At 41.8% G+C, this 25,588-nt stretch overlaps 3 protein-coding genes across 3 annotated transcripts; all 3 read left to right on the top strand.

Moving 5' to 3' along the window:
• Positions 1–2,518: 2,518 nt before the first annotated feature.
• On the top strand, positions 2,519–11,249 carry mybl2a (v-myb avian myeloblastosis viral oncogene homolog-like 2a). Its single transcript, XM_070909790.1, has 13 exons — positions 2,519–2,530; positions 2,761–2,820; positions 4,260–4,362; positions 4,683–4,754; positions 4,961–5,053; positions 5,169–5,389; positions 5,564–5,684; positions 6,046–6,099; positions 6,253–6,497; positions 6,925–7,627; positions 8,126–8,368; positions 8,512–8,712; positions 9,375–11,249. Exons 1-13 carry the CDS (start codon positions 2,520–2,522, stop codon positions 9,972–9,974), a joined length of 2,727 nt encoding a protein of 908 aa, XP_070765891.1. The 5' UTR covers position 2,519; the 3' UTR covers positions 9,975–11,249.
• Positions 11,250–11,547: 298 nt separating this feature from the next.
• nsun5 (NOP2/Sun RNA methyltransferase 5) lies at positions 11,548–15,076 on the top strand. The gene is made up of 4 exons (XM_070910811.1): positions 11,548–12,669; positions 13,825–14,035; positions 14,169–14,333; positions 14,819–15,076. The coding sequence occupies exons 1-4, from the start codon at positions 11,745–11,747 to the stop codon at positions 15,006–15,008; spliced, it is 1,491 nt and encodes a 496-aa protein (XP_070766912.1). The 5' UTR covers positions 11,548–11,744; the 3' UTR covers positions 15,009–15,076.
• A 210-nt stretch (positions 15,077–15,286) lies between these two features.
• On the top strand, positions 15,287–21,141 carry LOC139289302 (uncharacterized). Its single transcript, XM_070910881.1, has 8 exons — positions 15,287–15,400; positions 15,574–15,686; positions 16,044–16,144; positions 17,649–17,735; positions 18,421–18,568; positions 19,292–19,371; positions 19,464–19,557; positions 20,079–21,141. The coding sequence occupies exons 2-8, from the start codon at positions 15,575–15,577 to the stop codon at positions 20,486–20,488; spliced, it is 1,032 nt and encodes a 343-aa protein (XP_070766982.1). The 5' UTR covers positions 15,287–15,400; position 15,574; the 3' UTR covers positions 20,489–21,141.
• The last annotated feature ends 4,447 nt before the right edge of the window (positions 21,142–25,588 follow it).

The raw sequence follows: 25,588 nt of genomic DNA, 5'->3' as shown, positions 1-25,588 counted from the left end.
AAAGACAAAACATGACACACAAGTGTCAGTGAGATTCATACAGATCTGACAGAGAATATTGGGCAACTTGAGGGATAGAGGAGAGGGTGAGGACACAATCGCTCAAAGTCCGTTTGGCATCAAACTTGTTTCATTACACAAACACACTGATTCACACTTGCAGATAGCATGCTACCGCTGCCTGTCATCACTGATTAATGATTGCCCACTCTGATTCATCAGCAAGGAACACATTTATGACGGCTCAAACAACTCCAAAGTCACAATAAACAAACTATCACACATCTATTTCACACATAAGATACCACAGTGACATAGTAGCTGAATGCTTGTGTAAAAAGGTGAACAAAAGCTTACAATAAAATCGACAACACCACCCAACACAACCTAAGTCCTCAAACATTTTCACTGATGTGGACCGACAATATCTCAGCATTCAAAAATGTCACAGCTAATATAGCCATGTTGAATTGCATTGAGTGACATTGTATGGGTGTTCCTGTTATTGTGTCCATCACCAGTGTGTGAACATCCACACCACCAAGCACAAGTGTGCAAAAAGAGGAATGCAAGGGAGGGAAGAGAAGACAGAGTGGAGAGGAAGTAGGATGGAGACAAGAGACTCAACTGAAGCAGCTAAATGGAATTCAGCCATCATCCATTTTATTATTCACATCTTTGTTCTACTGTGACTTGTCAAAATGTCTTCAGTGAAAAAAGGCCTATGGGAGAGACGAATGGTTTGTATAGCAACATAATAAACCGATGACATCAACAAAGCAAGGTAATGATCAGAAAAGAGGCAGATGAAAGTTAAAAAATATATATAAGCAGTTGTTAGTAGTGATAACAGTGAAGAGCTAAAAGAGCTTGGAAAAGATTTTATATAAAATCAAGAAGTCTTTTAAAGATGATATTGTTGGTTTGTCACTTTTTTTGTTGTGGCTGTTTTGTCTCTTTCTCATCGCTGTATCTTTTTTTTCTCTGCACAAACTCACTTAACCAAACAAAGCAGTGCAAGCAGTGGTCCCCTCAACAGTTCAATTGTTAATCCTAGCAGACATGCCTGCTCACCTGTGGGAAGAGAATAGACAGGTGGAGGGTTGTGCCCTTATTAACAGCTCATCATGTGCATTACTGTACGACTGCCCCACTTAGTGGTCAAAATGAGAAACACAACAAATGATCAGGGTGATTGACTCATTGATGGAATTTAATACATAAAAATATAAACAAAAGTCAAGACTGTCTAATACACACATATTGTGTGTGTAACATATATAATAAACTGTGTCATTATGTGATTATGCGTTTTTTTTAGCTTTAATGTGATATTAAGGTGAAAATGCTGTCAGAAATAAACATTCAAAATATGTTCTTTTTTTCTCAAATGGAAAGGACCATAGTGTGTTTGAAACACACCGGTTTAAGTAACTGTGAGGAACCAACAGTTGCTTAGCAACACTGTTGAAGAGGGCAGGGATGATGTTGAAACAAGTGAACAAGGCTGTGCAATGTATCTTCCATCTGTAACCTCATAAAGAAATACACACACACACATACACAGACGAATATTTACACGCTATGAATTCTGACAAAACGTAGCCAGGTCTACATGTGACTACCATACATGTACCATAATAACAGTGCTCTTTGACACAATATTACAAACCAGAAATGAAGCTGAAATAAATAAAATGATGCTGAAATAAATAAAATGATGCTTACATGGATCAGGTTAAAACTCACTTGGCTGTGTTATTTTGTGAGTGTCACCATTGATGGAGTGATATAGTCTTCTCTTAAGATGACACTTTTTAAAATCTGCGCCACCACTTTAAATTGAAAACTCTATATTTAGTTTGTTGTGAGACAGCATGACATAATTGCAATCTTGAAACACGTGGAGACCTTCATTAAAACTCAAAATAAAGTTTGAGCAGTGCTTGCTGCCTAGGCTAACGTTACATAGCATATAGCCTAGCAGAAATCAGCGAGCACTCAGTGATTTTGTGAAGAGGTTAATATAGTTTAAATGTTTCTAATGCTTCAGTAGTGTTGCCCTTACACAAGAATCAATACAACGTTCACGAATGTTTGGTCGAGATTGATCAGTTTTTAAGCAGATTTGTTGTTACTGTGAGAAGCGAAACACCTGAATGCAGAGTCACAAGTCAACGTCTGTGCAACAGCAGCCGTTAGCCGTTAGCGTCAGTTGAAACCGTCTCTCGGATGGATCGTTTCCGGGGAGTGTGTGTGGCTATGTAGCCGTGGTGTTCTTGAACAGACCTCTGATTTTCAGTCCCGGTTAAATTTCTATTGATACCGCGCCAGCGAGTTCCTTAACTGTTTCTGTATTTCAGTAATTAACACACATTTAATTTAGCACATGTTAGTGGGGCTTTCATGTATTCCTTAAAAGACCGTTTGTTTTAGTTGTTGTTAAACTACAACCAGCTAGCGTTGGCAGCTGCGAGGTCCAGTCTGCACCTCGGGCAAAGACTGGAGAGAGAGGAGGGATGTCGCGCGGGTAAGTGTGGGGAACATTAACGTTCGTGGATGTTAACTTTGCCTTATTTGAAAACAAAAAGTGTGCATGTGTGTGCTATGCTCGGGGTGGAAGTGTCTCACAGCGGTAATAAATGTAATGTCAATCAAGTGGTTGCCTTGCTTTGTTGTGTGTACAAGAGTGTGAGTGCAACGGTTCTTTTCTTTCCCTGCTGACCGTTTAAAAGCCGTTGTTCTGTTGTGTCATGGTAGTGAGCTCGAAAGGCTGGACCCGGCTGTATTCCAGAAGCAGTTGCACAATCTGAAGTTTAGGTAGGCATTTCTGTGTTCTCCCTACTCCCTCTCTATTACAGTTACTAACATCGAAATGATCACAAACACCTCATTTTCGCCCATAAAAATGTTTCAAGGTGGGCAGGTTTGTTGCATTTGCTTACATGCGCCGCTGAAGGCGCTCTACTATCTGAACTAACTGCTAACAGTCAACGTTTCATCAAGCGTGTTCATGCCGGCTAGGTAAGAAAGCTTAGCTTGAAGTTACAGCCAAGTTGGAATGTAAGTTAATTAGTTTGTCAGTCATTTTGAACAATTAATCGCATTTTTTTGTCTTGAGAATTGTGCAGTGCACTGTTTAGATATATAGCGGAACTCTTCATATTTATGTCGAGGTAGTTAACTTTGTTTGGTTTGCAGCAGCTAATGTTAGCTACTAAGCTATCTCAGCTTTGGGGCAGTTAAGCTAGCTCGCTGCTGTTGAGCACAACATTCTAGCTTGTTGAATGGGTTGCGGGAAGCTAAAGTGAAATACACAGCCTTTGTACACAAGGAGACGGTTACAAGTCAGCTAAACGCCAATTGAGTTATATTTTGTTTGTGTCTTTTGTGTTAAACATGCAAGTTTGCATGTCTTAGGTGTTTACAAAACAGTTGTGGCAACTTTGTTCCTCTACGCTTCAACGGTTGCCAACTTATCTACCTCTTTGAGCATATTGCAGATGTTGCAAATGTTTTCCCATTGGTAAACAATAGGAGAGAAGTGGAACCCCCCCCCCATGTGTAAATGGGGTGAAGCAAAACACAAGAAACACCTCTCAATTTAATACAGTCCAGTTAATACAGTCCACTGCAAACTATGACCTAACACCGCTCTGGCAGTGTCAATTAAAATTGAACATTATCTTTGTAAGGATGGAATTTATGGCAGAGCTGTTGTATTGGATTGCATTACAGTTTAAAGATGTACGTGCACACTGAGTGTATCTGCTAATACTTGTGTGCTTCCTTCTGAGTACCTCCTGTCTAGTATCGGCATTGTCTTTACCTTAAAATTTGATGCTAACTTGCAAGTTATATAAAATGTTAACAGTGGCATTGTGGAGTGTACTGTAGAACAGATTTTAAGGGGCAACATTAGCCAGCAGTGGCATACAACTTTTAATTGTTGTGTTTTAATTTGCCATTGAATCAGCAGTGGCATTATAATAGTGTTTCTATCTTGATGTCACTTTAAATGTAGCATTTAAACACACTTAATTAGGGGAGTGACTGACAGTTAAGAGTTTAACTGATTAAAAATGACATTCAGAAACTCAACAGCACCATTTCAACCATATCATATGTTTATATCAATATACACGTTGTATGCTGATGTGTCTAATCACCATCTTGTGTGTCTTCTCACTTTTAATAATCTTTATGTTGAAATCCAGTTTTTATTTTATTTTAATTATTGCTTGTCTGTGTGGTTACAGCATGGATGAAGAGGGGGATAGTAATCTGTGCATTGACACTGACTCAGACACAGCAGAGAAGAAGGATGGTACCAAGTGTAAAGTCAAATGGACTCAGGAAGAGGTGAGTGAAAAGATTTTCAATGATTGTCCTTTCAACACCCTGATGTATATTTCAGACATTCATCTGATAACGGGCTGTAATTTCAAGTAGTTTATTACATTAGTGTCAGTGACTAAAATGTAATTCTGAATGCTAGCAAGAAGAACCAACTGAAGCAGAGGTGCAAACACATGCTTAAGAAATTTTGTCACATAGGTTTCTGTTGATTGTTGTGTTCATTAGCTGATGACAAAAGTAACAAACTTTGTTCGTGATAACTTAACACCTGAATGCTGACCTTAAATTGTACTGTGTCTGAACTGATTTCTTCTTGTGTTCAGGATGAAAATCTCAAAATCCTGATCAGCAACTTTGGGAAAAAAGATTGGAAAACCATTGCCAGTTTTTTACCGGTAAGTACTCAGCAGAAGCAAAATCAGTTGAGTAAGAGAGAATGAATGAATCAGCAATGTAAACAGCCCAGAGGGCTTGCGACATTGTGTCTGTCGTATCATTGAACTTTTAAATGCACATCTCTGTATGCTAATCAATCTCTTCATGTTGAATTATTTTCATCTTGGATAATGCAAGTTAAAGACATTTCCTTTTGCTCTGACAGGGGCGGACAGAATTCCATTGTATGCACCGCTGGAAAAAGCACCTAGATCCTGATTTAGTCAAGGGCTTCTGGTCCAGAGAGGAAGATGAAAAGGTGGAAAAATTACACAGAACATCTGATACAGACTTGGCTTAAACACAGTCTATAGTTAATATTGTCCTATCTCACTTTGTACTCCTGTGTTTATCTATTTATTTGCTCTGGACAGATAGTAGAGCTGGTGGAAAAGTACGGCACCAGACACTGGACTATGATTGCTAGGCACCTCAAGGGGCGGCTGGGAAAACAATGTCGTGAGCGCTGGCACAACCACCTCGACCCACTCATCAAAAAGAGCTCCTGGACCAATGAAGAAGACCTCATCATCTACAAAGCCCACTCCATTCTGGGAAACCGGTGGGCTGAGATTGCCAAGCTGCTCCCTGGAAGGTGGTTCAGTCAGTGGTTATTGATTTGCTGAAATTTAACAAGGTGCACGACAGGCAGTCAAATGCATTATTTGGTTGTTGTTCTTAAAATAAGAGGGTGAATGTAACAACGCATCCACCTGTTTTAACCAGGGGCGACAGACACTTGAATGTACATTTTCGATTCCTCTTGCAGGACAGACAATTCTGTGAAAAATCACTGGAACTCCACCATCAAACGTAAAGCAGAGTTGGGCTTGTACAAAGACGACGCTGACAGCATTTCCCTTGATATTGAACAGTTTGTGGAAGGAGAGGTACAACACTGTATAAGGCTCATTATTTTCAGCTTTTACAGATTTCCACCAATTTTTTTTCCCTCAGTGATTTCTTAGTGAGCCAATTTGAATAGATTATAAATTAATAAAAAATGGTGAATAGATTAGATTTTGATAGTTGATTTATCATGGTAGGGATGTAGCAGGTAAAATGTTTGTTGGTTACAAAAAAGTACTTGCTACATATTATGTAATCAGTACTAATATACTATCTAATCATTATGTGGGCTGCTGGTCAGACTATGAAAATGATGACTAGAAAAATAAAAGCTTTGGTGTTGTTTGTAATATTTTGCAGCAGAGACACTACCGTGCATTCACATTATATATTGTGTTACAGGTGGACTTCAAGTGTGATGTTGTATTAGACACTGAACCAGTAACTCCTCAAGTGGTAAGCTCGTTATAAATGCTTTTCTATTATGACTCAGCCATGTTTGCATCAGTGTTGTCATAGAAAAAAATCCTAGATGTTTTTATATTTTCTTCCATGATGTTACCAGCTGGCAAGCTTGGCTTCACTGTCCTACTCTTTGCTTTGCTGCAGATCATGCCAGAGAAAGAGAAGAAGCAGAAGGAGCGTCAAAAAGTCAAGCAAAAGACTGCTGTTGCGCTTACACAGCCTTTAGAATCCAGGAGAGAGTTCTCCTCACCCAGTCCATCCTTGCCCCCCAGTTCGACTTCCAGTCCCAGCTCCAGCTCAGGCACTGTACCAGCAGCCAGGCCAGTGGACCAGAAAAAGTTTACCGACGCAGCACTGAGGATGATCGCGGAAGACATGCTGCCCCTCAGGTGACTTGTAGTGCTAGTGGCTGTGCTCTTTGGTAGTGGCTGTGCTCTTTGGGTTGTTGTCCAAAGTTGTGAAAATACCCAAGTTTGTTAATCCCCAAGTCAAAGAATTGCTCTCACGAGTCTGCCTTCCCTGGATGATGTCATATGTGTCGCAGACTTTGAAGCAATTACTTTTGTGGAGTTACAGCACCAGAAAGTTTTTGCCATTCATTCTCCCATTCACACACACATCGATGGCAGTGAGCTACCACATAGGGTGCTGGCCAGCAACATGTGGATAGGAGTTGGGGATCGAACTGTCAACCTTGTGATCAGTGGATGACCTCCTCCTGAGCCACAGACATCCAATCACCAGTCTAGATCACGCACTCACACATATCATTTGACAGTGCACAGTGCCAATGTATCTTCACTTTGTTCTCCACAGTTTTGTTGAAGGCGCCGGCTTCAGGTCATTCATGAGTACCATCAGCCCTGAGTACAGCAAGCTGTCCCAGCGTGTCATGGGCCTACAGCTCTACGATGATGTGGAGAGAAGCATCAAGCCTCAGCTCATCCGTGACCTTAAAGCCTGCCTTGCCAAAACCAAAGATGGTGAGAGCGCCATTCATGTCACCTTTGATCTCTGGGCGGGGGATCAATCCCATCCGGTGGAGGAGCCCATTGTAGTTGTGCAGCTCCACTTTGTCAGTGATTCCTGGCAGATCCGCCGTCCCATTGTGGCCTTCCGTCACCTCAGCCACAAAAACCTGAGCACCGCTGTGGCCAGGGAGCTTGAAGGTGTGCTGCTGAGCTATGGCATCTTTCCTCACAACATTGGGTATGTCCTTGCCAACCAGGCCAAAGAAGCCCTGGCTGGGAACAACTTATTCTGCGACTACAAGATCATGTGCTCATCCAATAGGGGAGAACCGGATGGAGATGAGATAGTGGCATTTCTGTCAAACCAGATGTCTGAAACAGAATCCCCCTTTTCAGAGCTGCAGATTGGGACCAGGACCACCTGTGTGGCCAAAACAATGCAGCTGGTGATTAAGGAGGCACTGAAGAACTCCAGGGTTGTGGAAAACCTGCTCTCGCAGGTCCACAATGTGGTGGCTTTCTTTAGGAGCAGCACCTACTGGAGCGAGGTAACAGAAATGGATAAACGGATTAAATTTTGCAAGTGTATTTTACACTTTCTTTAAATTGATTTTTAGTTTTTACACCAAAAGATGAGGCGGCAGCACCAGGGTGTCTTGTTTTAATTATGTTTTGTTTCATTAGCCCTGATTATTAATCCTTTTGAAATTCTCCAAGCTTGCACATCACATGAGAGACACACACCAGACTTTATTAAGAAGAAATGTGACATCTTCATCCCCAACTTTCTTTTAGTTAACAGACATCAACTGTATTGATTGACTGTATTTAAAGGATGTTGATGTGAAATCAGAAATAAAACTTAAAAGTTGTAGCTACAGTGACATTGGGCTATTTCAGGTGGGACAGCTAATTAACATCACAGTTATACATTTATAAATTGTTTAATTGAGGTCTGACTATACAATTATATATACAATACATTTCTGGATATTTCTTTCCTGAATTGTTTTAACATGACCATTTTGTATCATTTTGTTGTTTAGGTTTTGTTGAAGGAGTGCAACGTGTCCTTGTGCCCTTCCTCCAGTAACTGTCGCTGGAACTCCATGATGCTATCTTTACGCCGTATGGTGCAGGAGTCAGCCTGGAGCGCCATCATGACTCTCTTAGCCCAGGCTCGCATAGAGGCTAACGACTCAGCCAGCGCCCCGCCTCTGGTCATGGTCAAGAGGGAGCAAGTGATTGACATCCTGGGTCTCCTTGAGCCCTTTGGGGAGGCCTTGCAGGTAAAAGGGAGAGTTAATGAGAACTTTGGTTATTCTGGATGTAGTGGAGTATAATGTTTTATGCAAATACATTATTATAGTGTTACGGTATTATTAGTCGAAGATTAAATGAGAGCATTTCCTTTTTGCCACTTTTAACCCAGGTCCTGCAAGGAAATGGAGTGACCATCTCTTTCATCATACCTTCCCTCATTGGCCTTGATAAGACCATGGAGAGCGTTGTCACCAACTACACCCACTTCAACAAGGCCCTGCGCACAGGCCTCCATACACACTTCCAGTCCCTGATTCACCAGAAGGACATGATACTAGCTGCTGTGCTTGACCCCAGGATCAAACTGCAGGTACTGAGTAAGGACGGCTGTTTCGTCATGCTTTGCCATTATGCACCCACAGAGCTGAACTGAAAGCTTCAAAGGTTCAGGATCCAACAATAAGGATTGCCTGATGGCTCGGGGCCAATAAACATTTCCATCCTGTAAATACAATCAGCCAGTTTGGGGCCAGTGCTTGAATAAGTATTTATTGAAAGAATTTTCCAGACATTGCTTCTTGAGCAACTCTACTATGTCTGCTCTACTCTCCAAGACTTCGTTCTGCTTCAGTTGTATTGTAATGAACTAATATTAGGTTCTACAGATGCCTGTTTGAACTTTTGTATTCAATAAAGTGGGGAAACAAGTTTAAGTCCTTACATTTCACCGGCGTAAACAGACGCACATTGCCGTTGTAGTTGCCGCACAGGATGGCATCTACGCATACAATTTCAATTTTAATCAGGGCCAGTAGAAATTTTGTTTGGGCCAGTTGATTCTTGACCCACTTGCCCGACCAGGCCAGTGGCAAAAAACATTATTGTTGAAGGCGGGCTTCAAAATTGCATCAAATGGCATCTAATACCAATATTATATCTCTTTCTGTAGAGCTCTGTGTTACATCTCTGTGAGTACATCCAAGAAAACAATAGATATCATACCAATCAGAACTCTCACCATTTTTTTTTCAGCCGTTTCCTGATGCCAAACTGGAGGACGAGACAGAATTCCTAACGCCTCCGTCAAAGTACCAGGCTCGCACCATCGTGGAAGCCACATTGGGAAGCATGGAGGCCTCAGTATCTCCCTCTGCAGAGGCAGATAAAGACCAGACAAACAATGAGTTGATAAAGGAGCAGGATGGTAAGGAGGAGAGCCAAGCCAACACGCTGATGGAGGCATCTGGTGGCAGCTCAGATGACAACTGCGACGGAGTCAGTGGTAACGACCTCAAGCGTAAATCCATCTTTAACTTCCTCCAGCCGCCTGCAAAGACCATGAAGATGTCAGAGCTTGATGTGTACCTATCAGAACCACTGTGGGAAAGCAACTCCAGTGTGTTGTACTGGAAATCTGCTTCTCGGTTCCCCCAGCTCCAGGGCATCGCCAAGAAGCTGCTGGCAGTACCGGCCACCTCAGGGGGCTTCGACCGGCTGTGTCCAATGGCAGCGTGTATTGTAAGGGCCAAGAGGAACCGCTTGCCACCTCACACCACAGAGAGACTGCTCCTATACAAAAACTCTTTAAAGACAAAGTCTGTTAAAAAGCCCAGTGGGGCCACTAAACACTGATGGGTCAAGTGACAATTGGGTCTAGTTATTCTGTCCTCCACCCAAAGAACCTCCACACTTGCTTCTCCATACCTGCAGAAACTCAGCACCCCTACTTACTATAAATTGTGCTTGCACTCCCAATTGACATAACTCCTCTCAAGTAAATTTCTTTGAACATTAGATTAAACGAACTGAATCTAGCATCATTTTTAACTTGCAGACTAGTCAACAGTAGCAAAATATATTAAAAGTATATTGAAAATGAGGGCAGTATATTCATATATCTCTGTTGTTGAAATAAGATACTGCACAATGGCAACCAGCAGGCCGCCATCATAGAGCTCAAACTGTCAATTCTCTGTGGATAGTGGGTTCACATGACTGCAGAATCAATCAGAATCATCTGCAAGTGTTTAGAGTGAAAAACAATATATAATAAAGACTTGTTAGATTTGAGCATAATTCAACACTTTGAGATCTCTGAGATCCTTTTAGAAAATTCAGGCCAGAACAGTGAACAGGACTTTGATGTCTCTTTGTAGCTGATTCAGTTCAAACTAAAATGAGTTCCTCTGAAGACCTTGTGCTGCCGCAACCTTGTCACTGAAAAAGGGGAAAATGTCCTTATTTGTTTTTTGACTTTGTGACTCCTACTGATGGTATTGAAAAATACATGGTGGCAGACAGAAATGCACACTTCTATCTTAATGATACACATCAGCTAAAAACAGCTTGTGTTTCTCTTGATGCAGAAATTGGATATTTACAGTTGAATTCTCTGGCAGGTAAATCGCTATTCAGTGCCTGAAGCAAAACTTTTAAGTGACCAATATTTTCTAGTCAAACTTGAGGAGTTCCAATAAATGCACAGTACATTCTTTTTCTTTCTTTCTTGTAATTTATTTGTTTTGTATGCTGTACACCAAGTGCTGACGGACTGTGTGTTGGGTCACTTGACAGTAAATTGAATGAACCTTCAACTTTTTGTGAAAGCTACATTATATTATTAGTCTTTTACGATTTGATCATATTTTTCATTTATTGGTCAGCGATGCTTTAAAGTTGCCACAATGAATGGTTTTCTCAAGAGCCTTGATGATTTATCAACTGTTTTTGCTATTAAATGAATTGGATTATCTGATGGGGGCTGATGGTCATTCTCTGTCTCATTTTAGCATTATTAGACTGGTAGGCTTTTAAACTAACTAAAGTTCACATTGAATGACCGCTAACTGACTTTATTGCAGTGATGATTGTTCATATTGTGGTAATAAACACTGGTGTGAACTTCAGTCCTTTGACCTCTTATGTCTCCACATGGAAATATCCAGATAATGTACTTGTATTAAAGAATAAAGCTATTTTTCTCTACAGTTTAATGTTTAGAAAATTACTATGCCATTGCTGTTAATTAAATGTTTATGAAAATAAGATGTATTTTGGGGAGACTTTCTGGTAAAAGGACAGTAAAGAGCCCCAATATTATTATCTTTCAGTTGTCATCGGTGATTGGCTGGACAGACCTCTACGTCAGAGGAAAACTGCGTACGCTTGTACTTCCGGTGTCGCGACCCTTCGTCAGCCATGTGCATGGTGGAAAAGTAATCATGGGGCCGATTTTTTAAAACCTGAACGAGAAAAACAACCCCGCTTGTTGCCTGCTCAGAAAAGAGGAAGCCTCGACAGGGTGAGGAATGTGCCAGGCCGGTTGTCAAAAGTAAAACACTAACAAGTAGCTGATAAACTAGCTAAGTAGTCCGGCTTGAAAGCTAGCTGAAAGTTTTCGCCATGGCTCTGTACATTAAAGCCGCTGAGATCCTGGAGAAAGCCGAGAGGAAGCAGGGAGCCCTGAAAACTCTGGTTTACGATAGCAAGTTTGCGAACGTCAAGCAGCTGTTCGCTCTGGTTTGTGAGTCCCAGAAGTTCTCCTCCGTCCTGGAGGAGATCATCGAGTCCACCAAGCTGCTCAAACACACCAAGCTGAAGATCCACCTGGCCAAGGTGCTGGTATATGACCTGCTGATGGGCCAGGGGCTGAAGTGCGGCGGCTCCTGGAAGGCCATGATGATGAAGCATCGCTCCAGACTTCAGGCGGCGCTAGCCCGCATGAAGGTAAAGCAGAAGGTCAGCAGGAATGAAGAACTGCTCCCGGTAAGCGTCCAGCGGCTCGCTGGAGACCAGCTGCCCAGGTACGTGCGTGTGAACACCCTGAAGACCACTGTGGAGGATGTTGTGGACTACCTGAAGAGGGATGGCTTCTCCTACCTGGGACAGGCATCCAGGCTGGACGACTTAACCCTGAAGAAGAAATACTTTGTGAAAGACCTGGACCTGCCAGAGGTGCTGGTCTTCTCTCCTAAAACTGACTTCCATGACCACTTCCTTTACACGGCCGGCCACATCATTCTGCAGGACAAAGCCAGCTGCCTCCCCGCCTACGTCCTCAACCCCCCGCCTGGCAGCCATGTCATTGATGCCTGCGCCGCCCCCGGCAACAAATCCAGCCACCTGGCAGCCATCATGAAGAACAAGGGCAGGCTTTTTGCCTTTGATTTGGATGCCAAGCGTCTGGCCACCATGTCGACTCTCCTGCTCCGAGCTGGGGTCACCTGTCAGCAGCTGGCCAACCAGGACTTCCTGAAGGTGGACCCTGACAGTGCGCAGTATAAAGATGTGGAGTATGTCCTGCTGGATCCATCCTGCAGCGGATCAGGTAGAGTAACCACTTATCCCTGTGTGTACATGATTATAGTGTTTCCAGGTTTCTGATCATCTGTCGGCTGTTCTTACAGGCCTCTGAGTCCTTGACATCCCAGTGAGCCCCTATAGTTTATAGTAGCAGTTATTTTACAGAAGTCTATGAGTTGTTAGCAGTTCCACCAAAGTGAACCTCTGAACTTCTAATATAATTTTATTTAAATAGCTGTTTGAGGCCCAAACTATCCAATATTTCACAAAAAATGTCCAAAGTGTGTTGCAGAACTTTTGTTTTATCATCTCACGACTGCTCAGATTTACCTTGTGACCCTTTTTAGAGGGACCTGACCCCTCGGTTGGGAACCACTAGACAAAACTACCTGACTGTATCTAACGTACGTAAGCGGGCTCCACCTCGACCAGTTACGACAGTAAAAAGCTGCATACACGTTGCATCAGTGTTAAAAATCTAATGTCATGTAAGATGTATTAATCACAGGGGACATTTTCAACAAGTACTTCCTTTGATACTTGAACTATAATTTGCTGATAGTACTGTAAATCTGTAGTTGAAAATCGCAGTGGTGAATCAGGGCTTTCAAAAGGCTCAGAGAGAATTGACATGCTGAAACTTGGAAGCATCAATGAATATCTATTGCATCTTCTGATGCTCAGACATTTCCAAACGCATACAGAGAGCAAAAGCCAAATATGCAGATAGGTATGGGCAACATGTTTAAGTAGTGTCTTTGTAGGCTTTTCTGCTTATCAGATGCTATAATAATATGTTCTCTCTTGCAGGCTGTTATTGCAACAAATGGTTAAAAACACGACTGACTGAATTGTCCTGTTATGTCATCAGTTGTGTGTGGCTCCCTTGTCACTGTTGTATTTTCAAACTCTTGTGTATTTGGCTTCTCCATTTTATCGCTAGTAATGTGAGACGAGTTACAAGCGGTACCTAATGTTTCATCCACTTTGTCGTCATCATCATCATCATATCGGTTGTTTTTCTTGTAGTTCAAGTCAAAGAAGCAGGTGTGGCAAAAGGAAACCGATCACAAACCTAGTCACATGTCACAAATACAAAGATCTGATCATAACCAGAATACTCGTGTGCCCATATACAAGCTAATTTAAATATAATTTCTGTAATCTGTGTGGGGTCCAGGTATGGTGTGTCTAGCAGACGATGCCTCCGCTGCGGACCAGGAGAAGGATCAGGCTCGTCTGGCCTCCCTGGCCTCCTTCCAGCTGCGGTGCCTGAACCACGGCCTCAGGTTCCCTCGCCTGAAGCGCCTGGTCTACTCCACCTGCTCCGTCCACAGCCAGGAGAACGAGGAGGTCGTAGCGGCGTGTCTGCAGCAGAACCCCGGCTTCAGGTAGCAACCGTCCACTTTCACTGAATCAAAATAAAACCATTGATGTTTTTATACCTGCACAAATACTTGAGCATGTGTCTCCCCAATTTTGACGGAAGTGCTCCCTGAATGCGCTTGTGTTTGTCCCCCCCAGGCTGGTTCCTCTGCTGGCTCAGTGGCCTGAACGAGGCCTGCAGCCGCTCACTCAGTGTCTGCGTGCCAGCACCACCAAGACCCGCACACACGGCTTCTTCGTGGCTCTGCTGGAGAAACACAGTGAGGCTGGGTATAAGAAGCAGGAGCCGGAGGTTCAGATAAGGTAAATACTGGGGTGTCATGTTAAGTTATTGATATGTATAATGAAGTTTTAAATTCTACTGTAATCATTTAAAAAAATATTGCAATTAAAGTTATTTTATCTACATGCAAATGCGTCAAATTATAATGCTGTTTTAATGCCAGTAATTTGTAAAATGGTAATTATGTAGACAACATATTTTGTGCATCCATTCACATTCATCTCTGATTTAATTTATGTAGTTATATGTTTTTGGTGTCTGATTTCAACTTCTACACCTGTGCTTCAGTCATCATCCTGCCTCAAAAGATGGAGACCGTTCAGCCTGTAAAGACAGAGTTGAATGTATCTTATGTGCAAATGTTGTTTTTGTTTGTTTTGTTAAAATCTTGAGCTTGAAATGGAGTTTGTGTTAATATTAAGGTTCCGAGTGTGATTTTCCAAGTTTTAAAGGCGTGACCATTGTATTGTGAAATTAGTTGACCTTTCTGTCTGCTCTGTCGCAGCGTTGTGGAGGCGACGCCACGCAGCCCGTCCACCGGCGAGAAGAGACCCGCAGCTTCAGAAGAAGAGTCTGAAGCTTCAGAGACCGAGGACACGCCGACGCCTGCAGAAGGGCAGGCTGACAGTACGCCTGGCAAGAAGAAGAGGAGGAGGAAGAGGAAGAAGAAGAAGGTGGCAGCAACAGTGGAGTGATGAGAAAGTCAAACTGGGACTGTTACAGCATGTTGTCTGGAGGGAGCGCTCTATGTGTGGTGTGTGGATTTAACCGAAAAGTAAAGATCATTTTTTACTGTCTCACGTCTCTGTGCCTCATTATTCTACAAAGCACTTGGTTTCTTCCCTTCGACAGTCGACACAGTCGACACAGGTTCAGATGTTTATCCAGAGAAGTGAGCGTTTTTATCCAGTAGGGGGCAGAAAACAAGCAGTCAACCTGCAGAAGAAGAAGAAGAAGTTAATTTCCGGTTTAAACAGAACCCGTTATTGGTCGAAACACTCGTGGCTTTTATAACGAGCTTACGCAAAAATGTTTTGTAACTGCTCGGTGTTGTGAGCTGTGGTTTGGTGTGCTGGTGGTGGTTCAGGTACGTCTTGTAGGAGAGGTGACGTTACTTCTATTGAAGTAGCTGATTTGAATGTTTATGCACTGACCCGGTTCACGGACAGCTGACAAGGAAACACAAAGCTATGTTTTTTCCTTTTATCTAACATGAAATAAAGAAAGTTATCGTGTGTTCTTCCCCGGCGCTGGCAGCAGGATGTCCCAGGTGCCCAAAGTGAGACTGTCCGGAGGCCTGGAGATCTGCCGGGTCCTGAACGGGATGTGGCAGGTGTCCGGGGCGCACGGAGCAGTGGATAAAGCCCGAGCAGGTAAATCACTCACCCACATACTACTGCAGGCAAGTTGAAAAGTTTGGGGAGTCACTGGACAGGATCACTCGCTTGGAATACCTGTACACTTTTTTAGATGTAATTCACGAGACATCTAATGATTAATCATCTGATAGACACCACAAAGTCTTCATCAAGTTAGGTCTCATACCTTTCTATATCCATTTTTAAATTATGGACTGCTCTCCAGTTTGGCTATGGAAAGTCATGGATAATCACACCATTGTGTTGCTAGACTCAAAGTGAAGCTGTGTGAACAATGTCAGGAAAGTAAAAAGTGTAATAACAACAATAATAATAATAATAATAATAAATGTCTCCCTCTTGTCTCTCCAGTTGAGGCCATGCAGGACTACGTAGACGCTGGTCTGACCACATTTGACATGGCAGACATTTATGGGCCTGCAGAGGAAATATTTGGACAGTTCAACAGACAGGTACACAAAGACACAGATACACACACGTGTCAAGGTAGGCACGTTTATGAGCAAGTGGGATCAAATAAGCACTTCATTTGCGCACACAGGCACACCGTCTTACCTGCTGTCTTGATCAGTTTCCCTCTTTTCAATACATGACATTATTATAAAGGGGCGACAATGTGGCAAAAATGAGAATAACGCAATAACAGATTAGATCTGCTTTGAATCATGTTATACAGTTTGGTGTGAGGAAAGTTTTATTCCCTTTAGTAAATAATTACTGTTGGAAACTGTAATGTAATTGATTTGGATGGCAAATCAAGAATTGTACAGTTTTCTCAGCTTTAAAATATGGGATTAATCCTAACTCCACTGGTTGTCAAAATAATTATTTTAAAACCAAACAGACAATATGGAAAATGCAAAGCATAATTTGGAGATGCAACTTTTTATCCCCAACTCTTGCCAGTTTGTAAAGTTGATCACTACAACAATTTGTATAGACATCAGTCATAGAAAACACTGGAGACTCTGGCCTGATTCAACCGTCTAAAACACAAGAGGGAGCTGATGCACTGCTGTAGATAGAAGTGAGAGCTCTGCAGAGGCCACAGTGTGTGTGTGTGTGTGTGTGTGTGTGTGTGTGTTTCTTTACAAGAAAGAGACAAAGAAAGCAAGAAACAAAGACAGAGAACAAGAGACAGATTCAAAGAGAAAACAGGCTGCTGGTTGAAAACCTTTGCTTGAATATACCTGACAGCATTCCCAGGATTATGTTTGGGAATAATGCTGAAGTAAAAACTCCAAAAAGCATTTAAGTAGTTAATTGATTTTCTGTTTGCATATTATCCAGAAATACATTCCTGAATTCCTTGTTCCTTTATTGTAATAAAGTGTGATGGATCCAGTTGTCATTCATACGGTTTATTCCTGTAAGCTCAGTCCTGCCTGGTTATTGATTTTTCCATCCAGCTGTTAGTGTCTGTGTTCACTACAGAGTCGCAGATACTCAACACACACAGTAAGAAATGCTCTCACACTACACTCTCTCTCTCACTCACACACACACACACACACACACACACACTCTCAGAGGTCCCGGAGTGTTTCAGTGCAGAGTTTTTGTGGCTGATGTGCAGTGACAGTCTAATGGTATCGACCGTGGTCTCAGCCGTTCACCTGGAATAACGTGCAGAGAAACAGAGAGCTCTTTCTCTCATCCGACCAGCTTTTCTCTCGGTCTCACACTTGCTCTCATTAAACATGCTTTCCAGGTTTTTTGTCGCTGTTACAATGAGCTGATCGACAGATACTTTGTCACTCCTGCATTTAAATCATTTGCTTTACAGTATTTTTGGCAGTAAAAATCAGTTATGCAGCATTTCATACTTGCAAGATATTCAGCATGGTATAATATATTATAGTAGATAAGTACAAGCTACAGAAGCAAGGCAAAGCTCAATTCAAATGTTTGGAGTTTGAAATTAAAATGTTTATGACTCGTTTGTCTGATCTGTAGCTGAAATGCAAATCCTCTGGGAATGACATCTCAACTCTGCAGAGTCTGACCAAATATGTGCCAAGACCAGGACCAATGGACCGCAAGGTGAGCCGCTGACACATGGGTCAAGATCAGAGTGACACTCATACACAGTCTGCTAGGTCTTACAGTTAGAATGATGTCACCCACCGGAGAGCAGAGTTTGTCTTAATAAAGAACCAGGACACCAGCTTACTGGTCCACTTAACAGATGTAAAGCTATGTAGAAAGTTCTCAGGAAATTTGGGCTCTTTGTTGGCGTTGAATGGTTCCCTCTATGTCCTTTGTTTAATGAGGTCTTTGCTGTGAAAACAATTCAAATAAGTTTCAACTTCAGATTATATTTGTGGTTTCATGCGTACTAAAATAGGATTTGCACCTACAGTATGCCAATAAATCATCAGTAAACAAAGATAAGTAACCCAAGATCATGTTTCTAGATGCTAGAATGATATATCGGCCGATATGTAGGTCAGACATATTGGTATCTGTGTATATGTCAGCCGATAAGTAACAATGACGATATATTGTTATAGAAACTCTAAATATGAATATCGATATCACCTTTCTTTCATAATCTAGTATCGGTTGGGCTACACTTGGGTATTGTGTATGCGTGTTGATGTATGCAGATTCTGAATCTGGACATTGAGGTTGAATAAAACTCTGCTTGTTAAATGAGTTTAATGCTTTGCAGTCAGTTTTACTGTGTGAAGTAGAAGCGGGGGCTGAAGTGTCTCTCTGTGTGCAGGTGGTGGAGAAGGCGCTGCAGCGCTCCATGACCCGTATGCAGGTGGACACTCTGGACTGTGTTCAGTTCCACTGGTGGGACTATAGAGACAAAAGATACCTGGACGCACTGGGACACCTGTCCGACCTGCAGCAGGAGGGATTAATACGTACGTATACACACGATACAAACTGTAAATATGACCAAGAGACAAAAGTAACTCAGTCCACCTGGATACTTTGCCGACCACTTAATGTTTAATTTACACACACACACAAATATATATTAGCCGGCTGATGATATCACAGATATATCAGTATTGGCATCAAACTGAATGTTGGGAAATGTCAATATATTCATGTTTTATAGGCTGCATTTTATGTATATTTGAGTTAAGAGTTCATGATTGACCTGGAAATGGTAATGACAAAATAAACTTAACTCAAGCCTTTTTATAGAGCTTTCAACTGCATCTCATGGTCTTCATCAGCTGCTGGAGTCATTATTAATCACAACTCTTTAATCTAAGTGGTTGACAGTAACTAAGTTACTGTAACTAAGTTACTGTCAACTTTTTTGGCAGGTTTATTGTTTATCTATGAAATATCAAATCATAACCACATGTAAGGGATTAAAAACAAAATTTAACCACTATATCATTATTTGATTAGTTGAACTCTTGAATATCAATATCAGAAGTCGACTAAAACATTTCTAAAAATCGGGCTCTAATGCTGCTGGTCTCACACAGCCAGGAGGATTCACACACATTCTCTGACGGCAGTACAGTATGTCTCAAGTGTCATAAACGGGAAGTGGATCTGTTTCTTGTCGTTCTTCTCTTTATTTTTATTCTGGGAAGGTTCCACCTGTTTCTTCTTTTTCCCCTCAGGGGAACTCGCCCTCACTAACTTTGACACACTGAGGCTGGAGGAGATCACCGACAGAGGCATCCGCATCTCAAGCAACCAGGTAACACTTCCACCTGCATGTTAATACTCCATCTCTCTCCTTCACCTTCAGAGCATCTATTCATGTTTGTACTGAATGTGTCTGTCATGCAGGTTCAGTACTCTTTGATTGACCAGCGACCTGCAGTGAAGATGGACCAGTTCTGTCTGGCTAACAACATCCAGCTCCTCACTTATGGCACTCTGGGTGAGATACAACAGCTTTCTTTAAATCTAGTTACTGTATTGTGTGTATATATATATATATATACACATGAATGTATTTTTATCATTTGCATGACATAAACACATGAATATTACTCCAGTAGACGTTTATTTCATCTTTTATGTTGTAAGCAGCACATTTCTCATCAAGGTGTAAAGATGTAAAATGGAGGGTTTCTAAAAATGGAGTCAGTCGATGTGACGACACATCCTCTCCTCTCTCCTCTGCCCTCCCTCTTGATCATCTTTACTCCTTCCTCTCCCTCTATCTCTGCATCATCATTGCTTCTCTCCTCCCTTCTTGTTTTTTTCTCTCTATCTTCTCACTTTGCCCACTTCCTCCTCTCCGAGCTTCTCTCTTCCTTCTTATTCCTGCCGCCTCCTCCTCCTCTTCCTCCCACTTCTCCTATCACTCCGTCCTCCCTGACTGCTTTAACTCCTTCGACTTCCTCTCTACTCCACCCCTCTTTCCACTCTTTGTGCTTCATCCCTGTCCTCTCTTAGCTGGAGGTCTACTCTCAGAGCGTTATCTAGGGAAGGTGGAGCCTAATTCCAGGGCGGAGCTCTACACCGCCTCCCTCTCTAAGTACAAGAACATGATCGACACTTGGGGTGGCTGGAGTCTTTTCCAGGACCTCCTTGTCACCTTGGAGACCGCTGCCAAGAAACACGACTGCTCAGTGGCCAGCGTGGCAACACGCTATGTGCTGGATCGCCCTGCAGTGGGCGGGGTCATTGTGGGCTGCCGGCTGGGCGTCACAGGGGCAGGGCAGCACATCAGTGACAGTCTGCGTAGCTGCAGCCCTGACCTGAAGCTGACGGAGGAAGATCTCGCCGCCATTGAAGCAGTGACACGACGTTCCAGGGACCTCATGCCGCTCATCGGGGACTGCGGGGATGAGTACAGAAGCTAAAGGGGGAGGGGGGCTCTGACTGACAGGATGTGACAGATGGGGTGAGGAGGAAAGTAAGAGAGAGGAGAAACATCTCACACAAAACAGCCCACAGTGGAAAAGAATAAAATGCAACAGCGGATGAAAATCATATCAATTCTCCATTAACATATTTGCCACTTTTGCCGATTATGACCCATATTAGTTTCTGCGCACAAAGAGTGAAGCTGCAGTTCTGTTACACATTATAAAGGGCAGTCAGTAACTGGGAATTTGACCTTCCTGTTCTTGTTTTACAACTTGTGAAGATTGTGCCTCATACAAGGTGTAGTTATTTTACCCACTGCAGATTGAACACTTTTCTCCTGCAGTGTGTGCTTACGCTGCTTAAGTGATTTTTAATGTGGGAGAGAAGCCTCTCATTCATGCTTGAATACAGTACTGAGTGTTTAAATGTAAGTGTCTAGAAAGTCTTTTAGTTACAGAATTAAGAGACAGCTCAGTGTCTCTCCTCAGTTGTCTAAACTATAATTTTAAGCTTTTGCACAACAACATAATTCTATATTGTGTACATCATGAGATATGGTGTCTGATTAATAGAACTTTTAGCATATTTTCTATTGAGTTGAATTTGATGTTCAAGTTGAATTAAAATCACCTTGAAGGAGTGTGTTGGAAAGGTAAATAAAATTGTATTCATCAAATCTGCTGTTTTCCTTGCTGTTATTTATCAAAGGATACTTTTCCACTCAGCACGTGGTTCTTGGAAAGAGACGTTGCTGTTTAGTTTAGTTCTCATGTCATTTTTTAGTGCTTTCAGCATTAGAAATTCTATTTCAATCACCACCGTATTCTTTCAGTGTTTGTGTGTGAGCAGATACATCGTATCTTTTTTTGTGATTTAGATTTACTGACCCTTTAAAATGTTATTATGAGACAGTGTATTTTACATTGATATTCCTTTGTGTCTGAGAAACTGGCCATGAGGTAGATTGTTAATGTGGGGGTGTGTGGGGGGGCGGGGGCTCAGTGAAGTGGAAGGAAGTGGGGAACCCTGTAGCACTGTCTGGCCCTACATATGACAAGAAAGCGACAAAGTGTCCAATCATTGTATAAAATTCACTTTTCTGTTAGTATGTGCGGCCTTGAATGAACAGTGAGGGTTTGTGACAGCCTGGATTGTGTGAGTGTTTGTGTGGTTTCAGTGGGTGAGTGCGTACGTAGTGTGTTTGTTATGTACAGGCTTACTATAATTAATTAATTCTTTGAATGTACAGTATGTGTGTTCTGAAGGCAATGAAGTAGCAGTGATTTAGTTTGACAGGAGGTGTGTGAGCCACTCCACATGTGTTCATATGTACCATAATGTGTGTGTATGTGTGTTGGTTCGTCTGTGCATTAGTGGAGAAGAATCCATACGACAGATTGAGGGATATACAGACATATGCTTAGATGGCCGTCAGACAGGAACGCCCAGCCTGTCTGCATTCCCAGCACCTACAGTGTGTGTGAAGAGTATGAACACGTACACACATAAGTGTACATGCACACACACACAATCTGTCAGTCCATTTTACTATTCCCCCTCACACACACTCACAGCTGACACACCCTGTCCACCTCAAAGACCAGACAGACTCCCGCCGTGCTATAGGAGCGAGGTCAAAGGTCGTCGCCAAATATCACATCCAATCTTCTGTGGTCCTTCTCACCAGCTGGAGTTCGGTCAGTACACAGTTCAAAGGACTGAGGAGGACAGTAAGACACCGCTGTTAGTTACAAGGACAAAGAGGGTCTTATTTTAATCCTGCATATGGCTGCTAGAAACTTTAAATCTGTACGCATTTAGAAACACGCTGAAACGGCTGCTTACCTTTGACTGAAGCTTGTGTGCAGTGCCGGGGGATTATTTGTCTACATTTATGGAAGATTTATACAGAATCACTGAGATTTCTCAGATCCATGAAGATCTGACTTGAGAATAAACCCTGGCTTAAGTCCAAATTCCAAAAATTCAGACAAGTAAAAGTTCAATACTAAAGCTAACCAGTTACTTGGTTATAATAAAAAAACAACAACACAATTATTATATCAGTATGTAACTGCTGACATATTTCTACCTCCATTTTTGTTGATTTTCGTGGTCTAAGTTGAAAGATTACAAGTTCCTCTACAGGTTCAAGTAACAGTAAAAAAAACTACTGTGTTTATGAAGGCATTAAAATGAACCTGAATATCTCGAAAATCACAGCGATTAAGTTGAGCAAGATACAAGGGTTTAACACAACAGTACAGTCAAACTGTCATTTTCAAATCTGGTTCCCTAAGTAATTTTGAAGATTTTTTAGCATTTGTATCATTCATTTAGGCACCAGATTACAATGTCTTTTAATTCTTATCATTATTATTATTATTATTATTATTATTATTATTATTATTATTATTATTATCACGTATTGGCAATCATAAATGTTAACATTGAGTTACTGCTGAACCCTCCTGCTGAATTCAAGGACAGAGATATGAACAGTTAAAATGCTATACAATATATCACACGCTCATAGCGTCACACACACTTCTTGGCGTCTCAGATGCTCACGCACACGTACACATGCTGCAGCCTGCATGAATCTTTCATCAGGCTTTTCAATTATTAACGTACATTAAATATGCACACCACATGGTGGATGAGGGCTTGTACGATCCTACAGACTTCAACCGGTCACCAGGGCACATTAACCTAAACTTAATGAACACACAGACTGCATAAGGATGGGCTGAGCTCTATATACAAAACTGTTCATGTCTAAGAACCCACAAGTCGTTTTCTGCTCACCGGCCGTCCCTAAAGATTGGACAAAGATGGTTAGAAAGGTCTGGATTGCTGCTCCTGAATGGAAAACCTGCATTTTATTTAAAATGTGTTTATTTAAAAAACTATTCTAAGTTTAAAGCAATTATTTGTCCAGCAGAAAGTGAACATGTTGGTGTTTCATCTTTATCATTAAATCGGGAACTTAAACATGCCGTTTATGTCATGACCAAATGGTGGTGGATCTGGAGTAATCGGGCTATATGACGTCTTGACAATCCAGTCTGAAGAGGTTTTATCATTATGCTGTTCAAAGACTTAAATTGACTATATCTTCTCAAAACCACCATTATTTCATCTTCAGTTTGTCAGTCATTTTGTATGATTACTAGTCAGATATTGGTGGGCAGAGATCTCATTTTGGATTGAAAATCAGGATTCACGTTCTGATGGTGGTGATTTGATCTACTCTGGTTGAAACTGGGTGTTTAGGCTGGACATGACAGAGAGGGAGTGTTTAGTGACACTGTAAAGAAAGAACAAATTAAACATTCTTCCTCTTACAAATGAAAAGTTGAATTCAGTGGCCTTAAGTGGCCTGGTATTATAACTAGTGTTGGCATTTATCATTAGCCCGTTGTGGTCACTTGTGGCCACCATTCAGCTAAAGTTACATAAGCACACTTTTAAAGTGCCACGTGGAGTTTTCTTGTAAACAAACAAAATGCATCGTGTGCATACTTGAGCTCTAACAAATGTTTTTAATGCATTTCTTTCCTCATAAAACATTTGCAAAGCTGATTGGCCTTTTTTTGTAGCAGACATTTTAACTTATCATGGTAGGAAAAGCACAGGTGTTAATAACAATGATGGCTCTAAACTATTGAAGAGACCAGGTAAGCCATGACAGTGAGCGCGAATGCACAATACCAGGACCCTGAAACTGAGCAGCTACATGGAATTCGGCCATCATTAATTGTATCATTTACACCTGCGCTGTTCCTACTATGACATGTCAAAATGTGTTAGATTTTATTAGTTAAGACCTGATGTTTCTGCCATATACAGGAACACAAGCAGGCATCTTCAATTGGTGCAACTTATACCAATTAAATATGCTGTTATTCTTAGGTTGAGCCATGTGAATACTTGCATGCTAACATGCCAATTTGACATGCCAACTCTAATATTAGTTAGCGTGAACTACCACAATTAGCCCTAGCACGTTAGCATTCATACAGTTATCATAGTAACTTGCTAACAGTATATCTGCCTGTGTATCTGCTAACTCAGGACTATGCTGTCTTAGATGCTAAAGTTCATTAGCATGTTAACAAGCACAGTTAGCTTGGTGACATGAATGTGGTCTTTTTATTTGGAGGTACTGTATCTTTTGTCGTGTACTTAACTTACTTGTTTTGAATAAGTGGGAATTTTGACCTGTTGGTGGCGCTGGATGAAAACTTAGCAGAGATTAAAACAAGAGATACTTTTGGTGTACTGCCCAACTGTCGTCATTGCTATAGCTATGCTGCTAGCTAAAAATGAAAGGCCTTTATCAGAAGTTCCTGCCATGGGCTACAGAGGTAATAATACTTCTTTAGTCTAATATACTGTAAGAAAATAATGTGGCGTTGTACTCATACAAAGTACGCACCCAATGAAAATAAAGAAAGCAGGTTTTGTGCAATGTTTCTTTCACTGTGACAATGGACCCTTGTTTCATGCAACCAAAACCCACAAGAAAGACCTCAGACACAGGTATTGTGAAGAAACCATCCCTTTATTGGTGTGAAGCAGTCCTATCCAAGTCAGGGTCAAAAAGGGTTAAAAACAGTCAGTGCTCAAACAGACCAAACCAGAGTTTCTCCACACCCTGCTCGATCTAGTCGGGTGGGATTTACAAAGTCATACCGGGTGCAGATGAGCGAAACGCTGCGGCGAAGAAGTGAGAGGGGTTCCACAGAAAATATAAAAAGACTTCACTTTAATCCAAACCACGTTCACTGCTTTTACTGAAACACTACAGCAGTACCAGAACTTTCTCTGGGAGGTAGGAAGGGGGTTAGAGGGTGGAGGGGGGTGGGTGTGTGTGTGTGTGTGTGTGTGTGTGTGTGTGTGTGTGTGTGTGTGTGTGTGTGTGTGTGTGTGTGTGTGTGTGTGTGTGTGTGTGTGTGTGTGAAGGGGAGGGGAGGGGTGTGTTTACTGAACTCACAAACTGATGGGGTAAAAATCTGGGGTCTCAAAACCACATAGATGACAGTTAAAGAGAAAAACCATGTTATCTTTTTATTCTTTTTTTAAACGAA

The sequence above is a fragment of the Enoplosus armatus genome, chromosome 8 (genome assembly GCF_043641665.1).
Source record: "Enoplosus armatus isolate fEnoArm2 chromosome 8, fEnoArm2.hap1, whole genome shotgun sequence".
Taxonomy (NCBI): domain Eukaryota; kingdom Metazoa; phylum Chordata; class Actinopteri; order Centrarchiformes; family Enoplosidae; genus Enoplosus; species Enoplosus armatus.
Note: the sequence above shows the minus strand (reverse complement) of the source record. Positions and strands in the feature narration are given on the sequence as shown.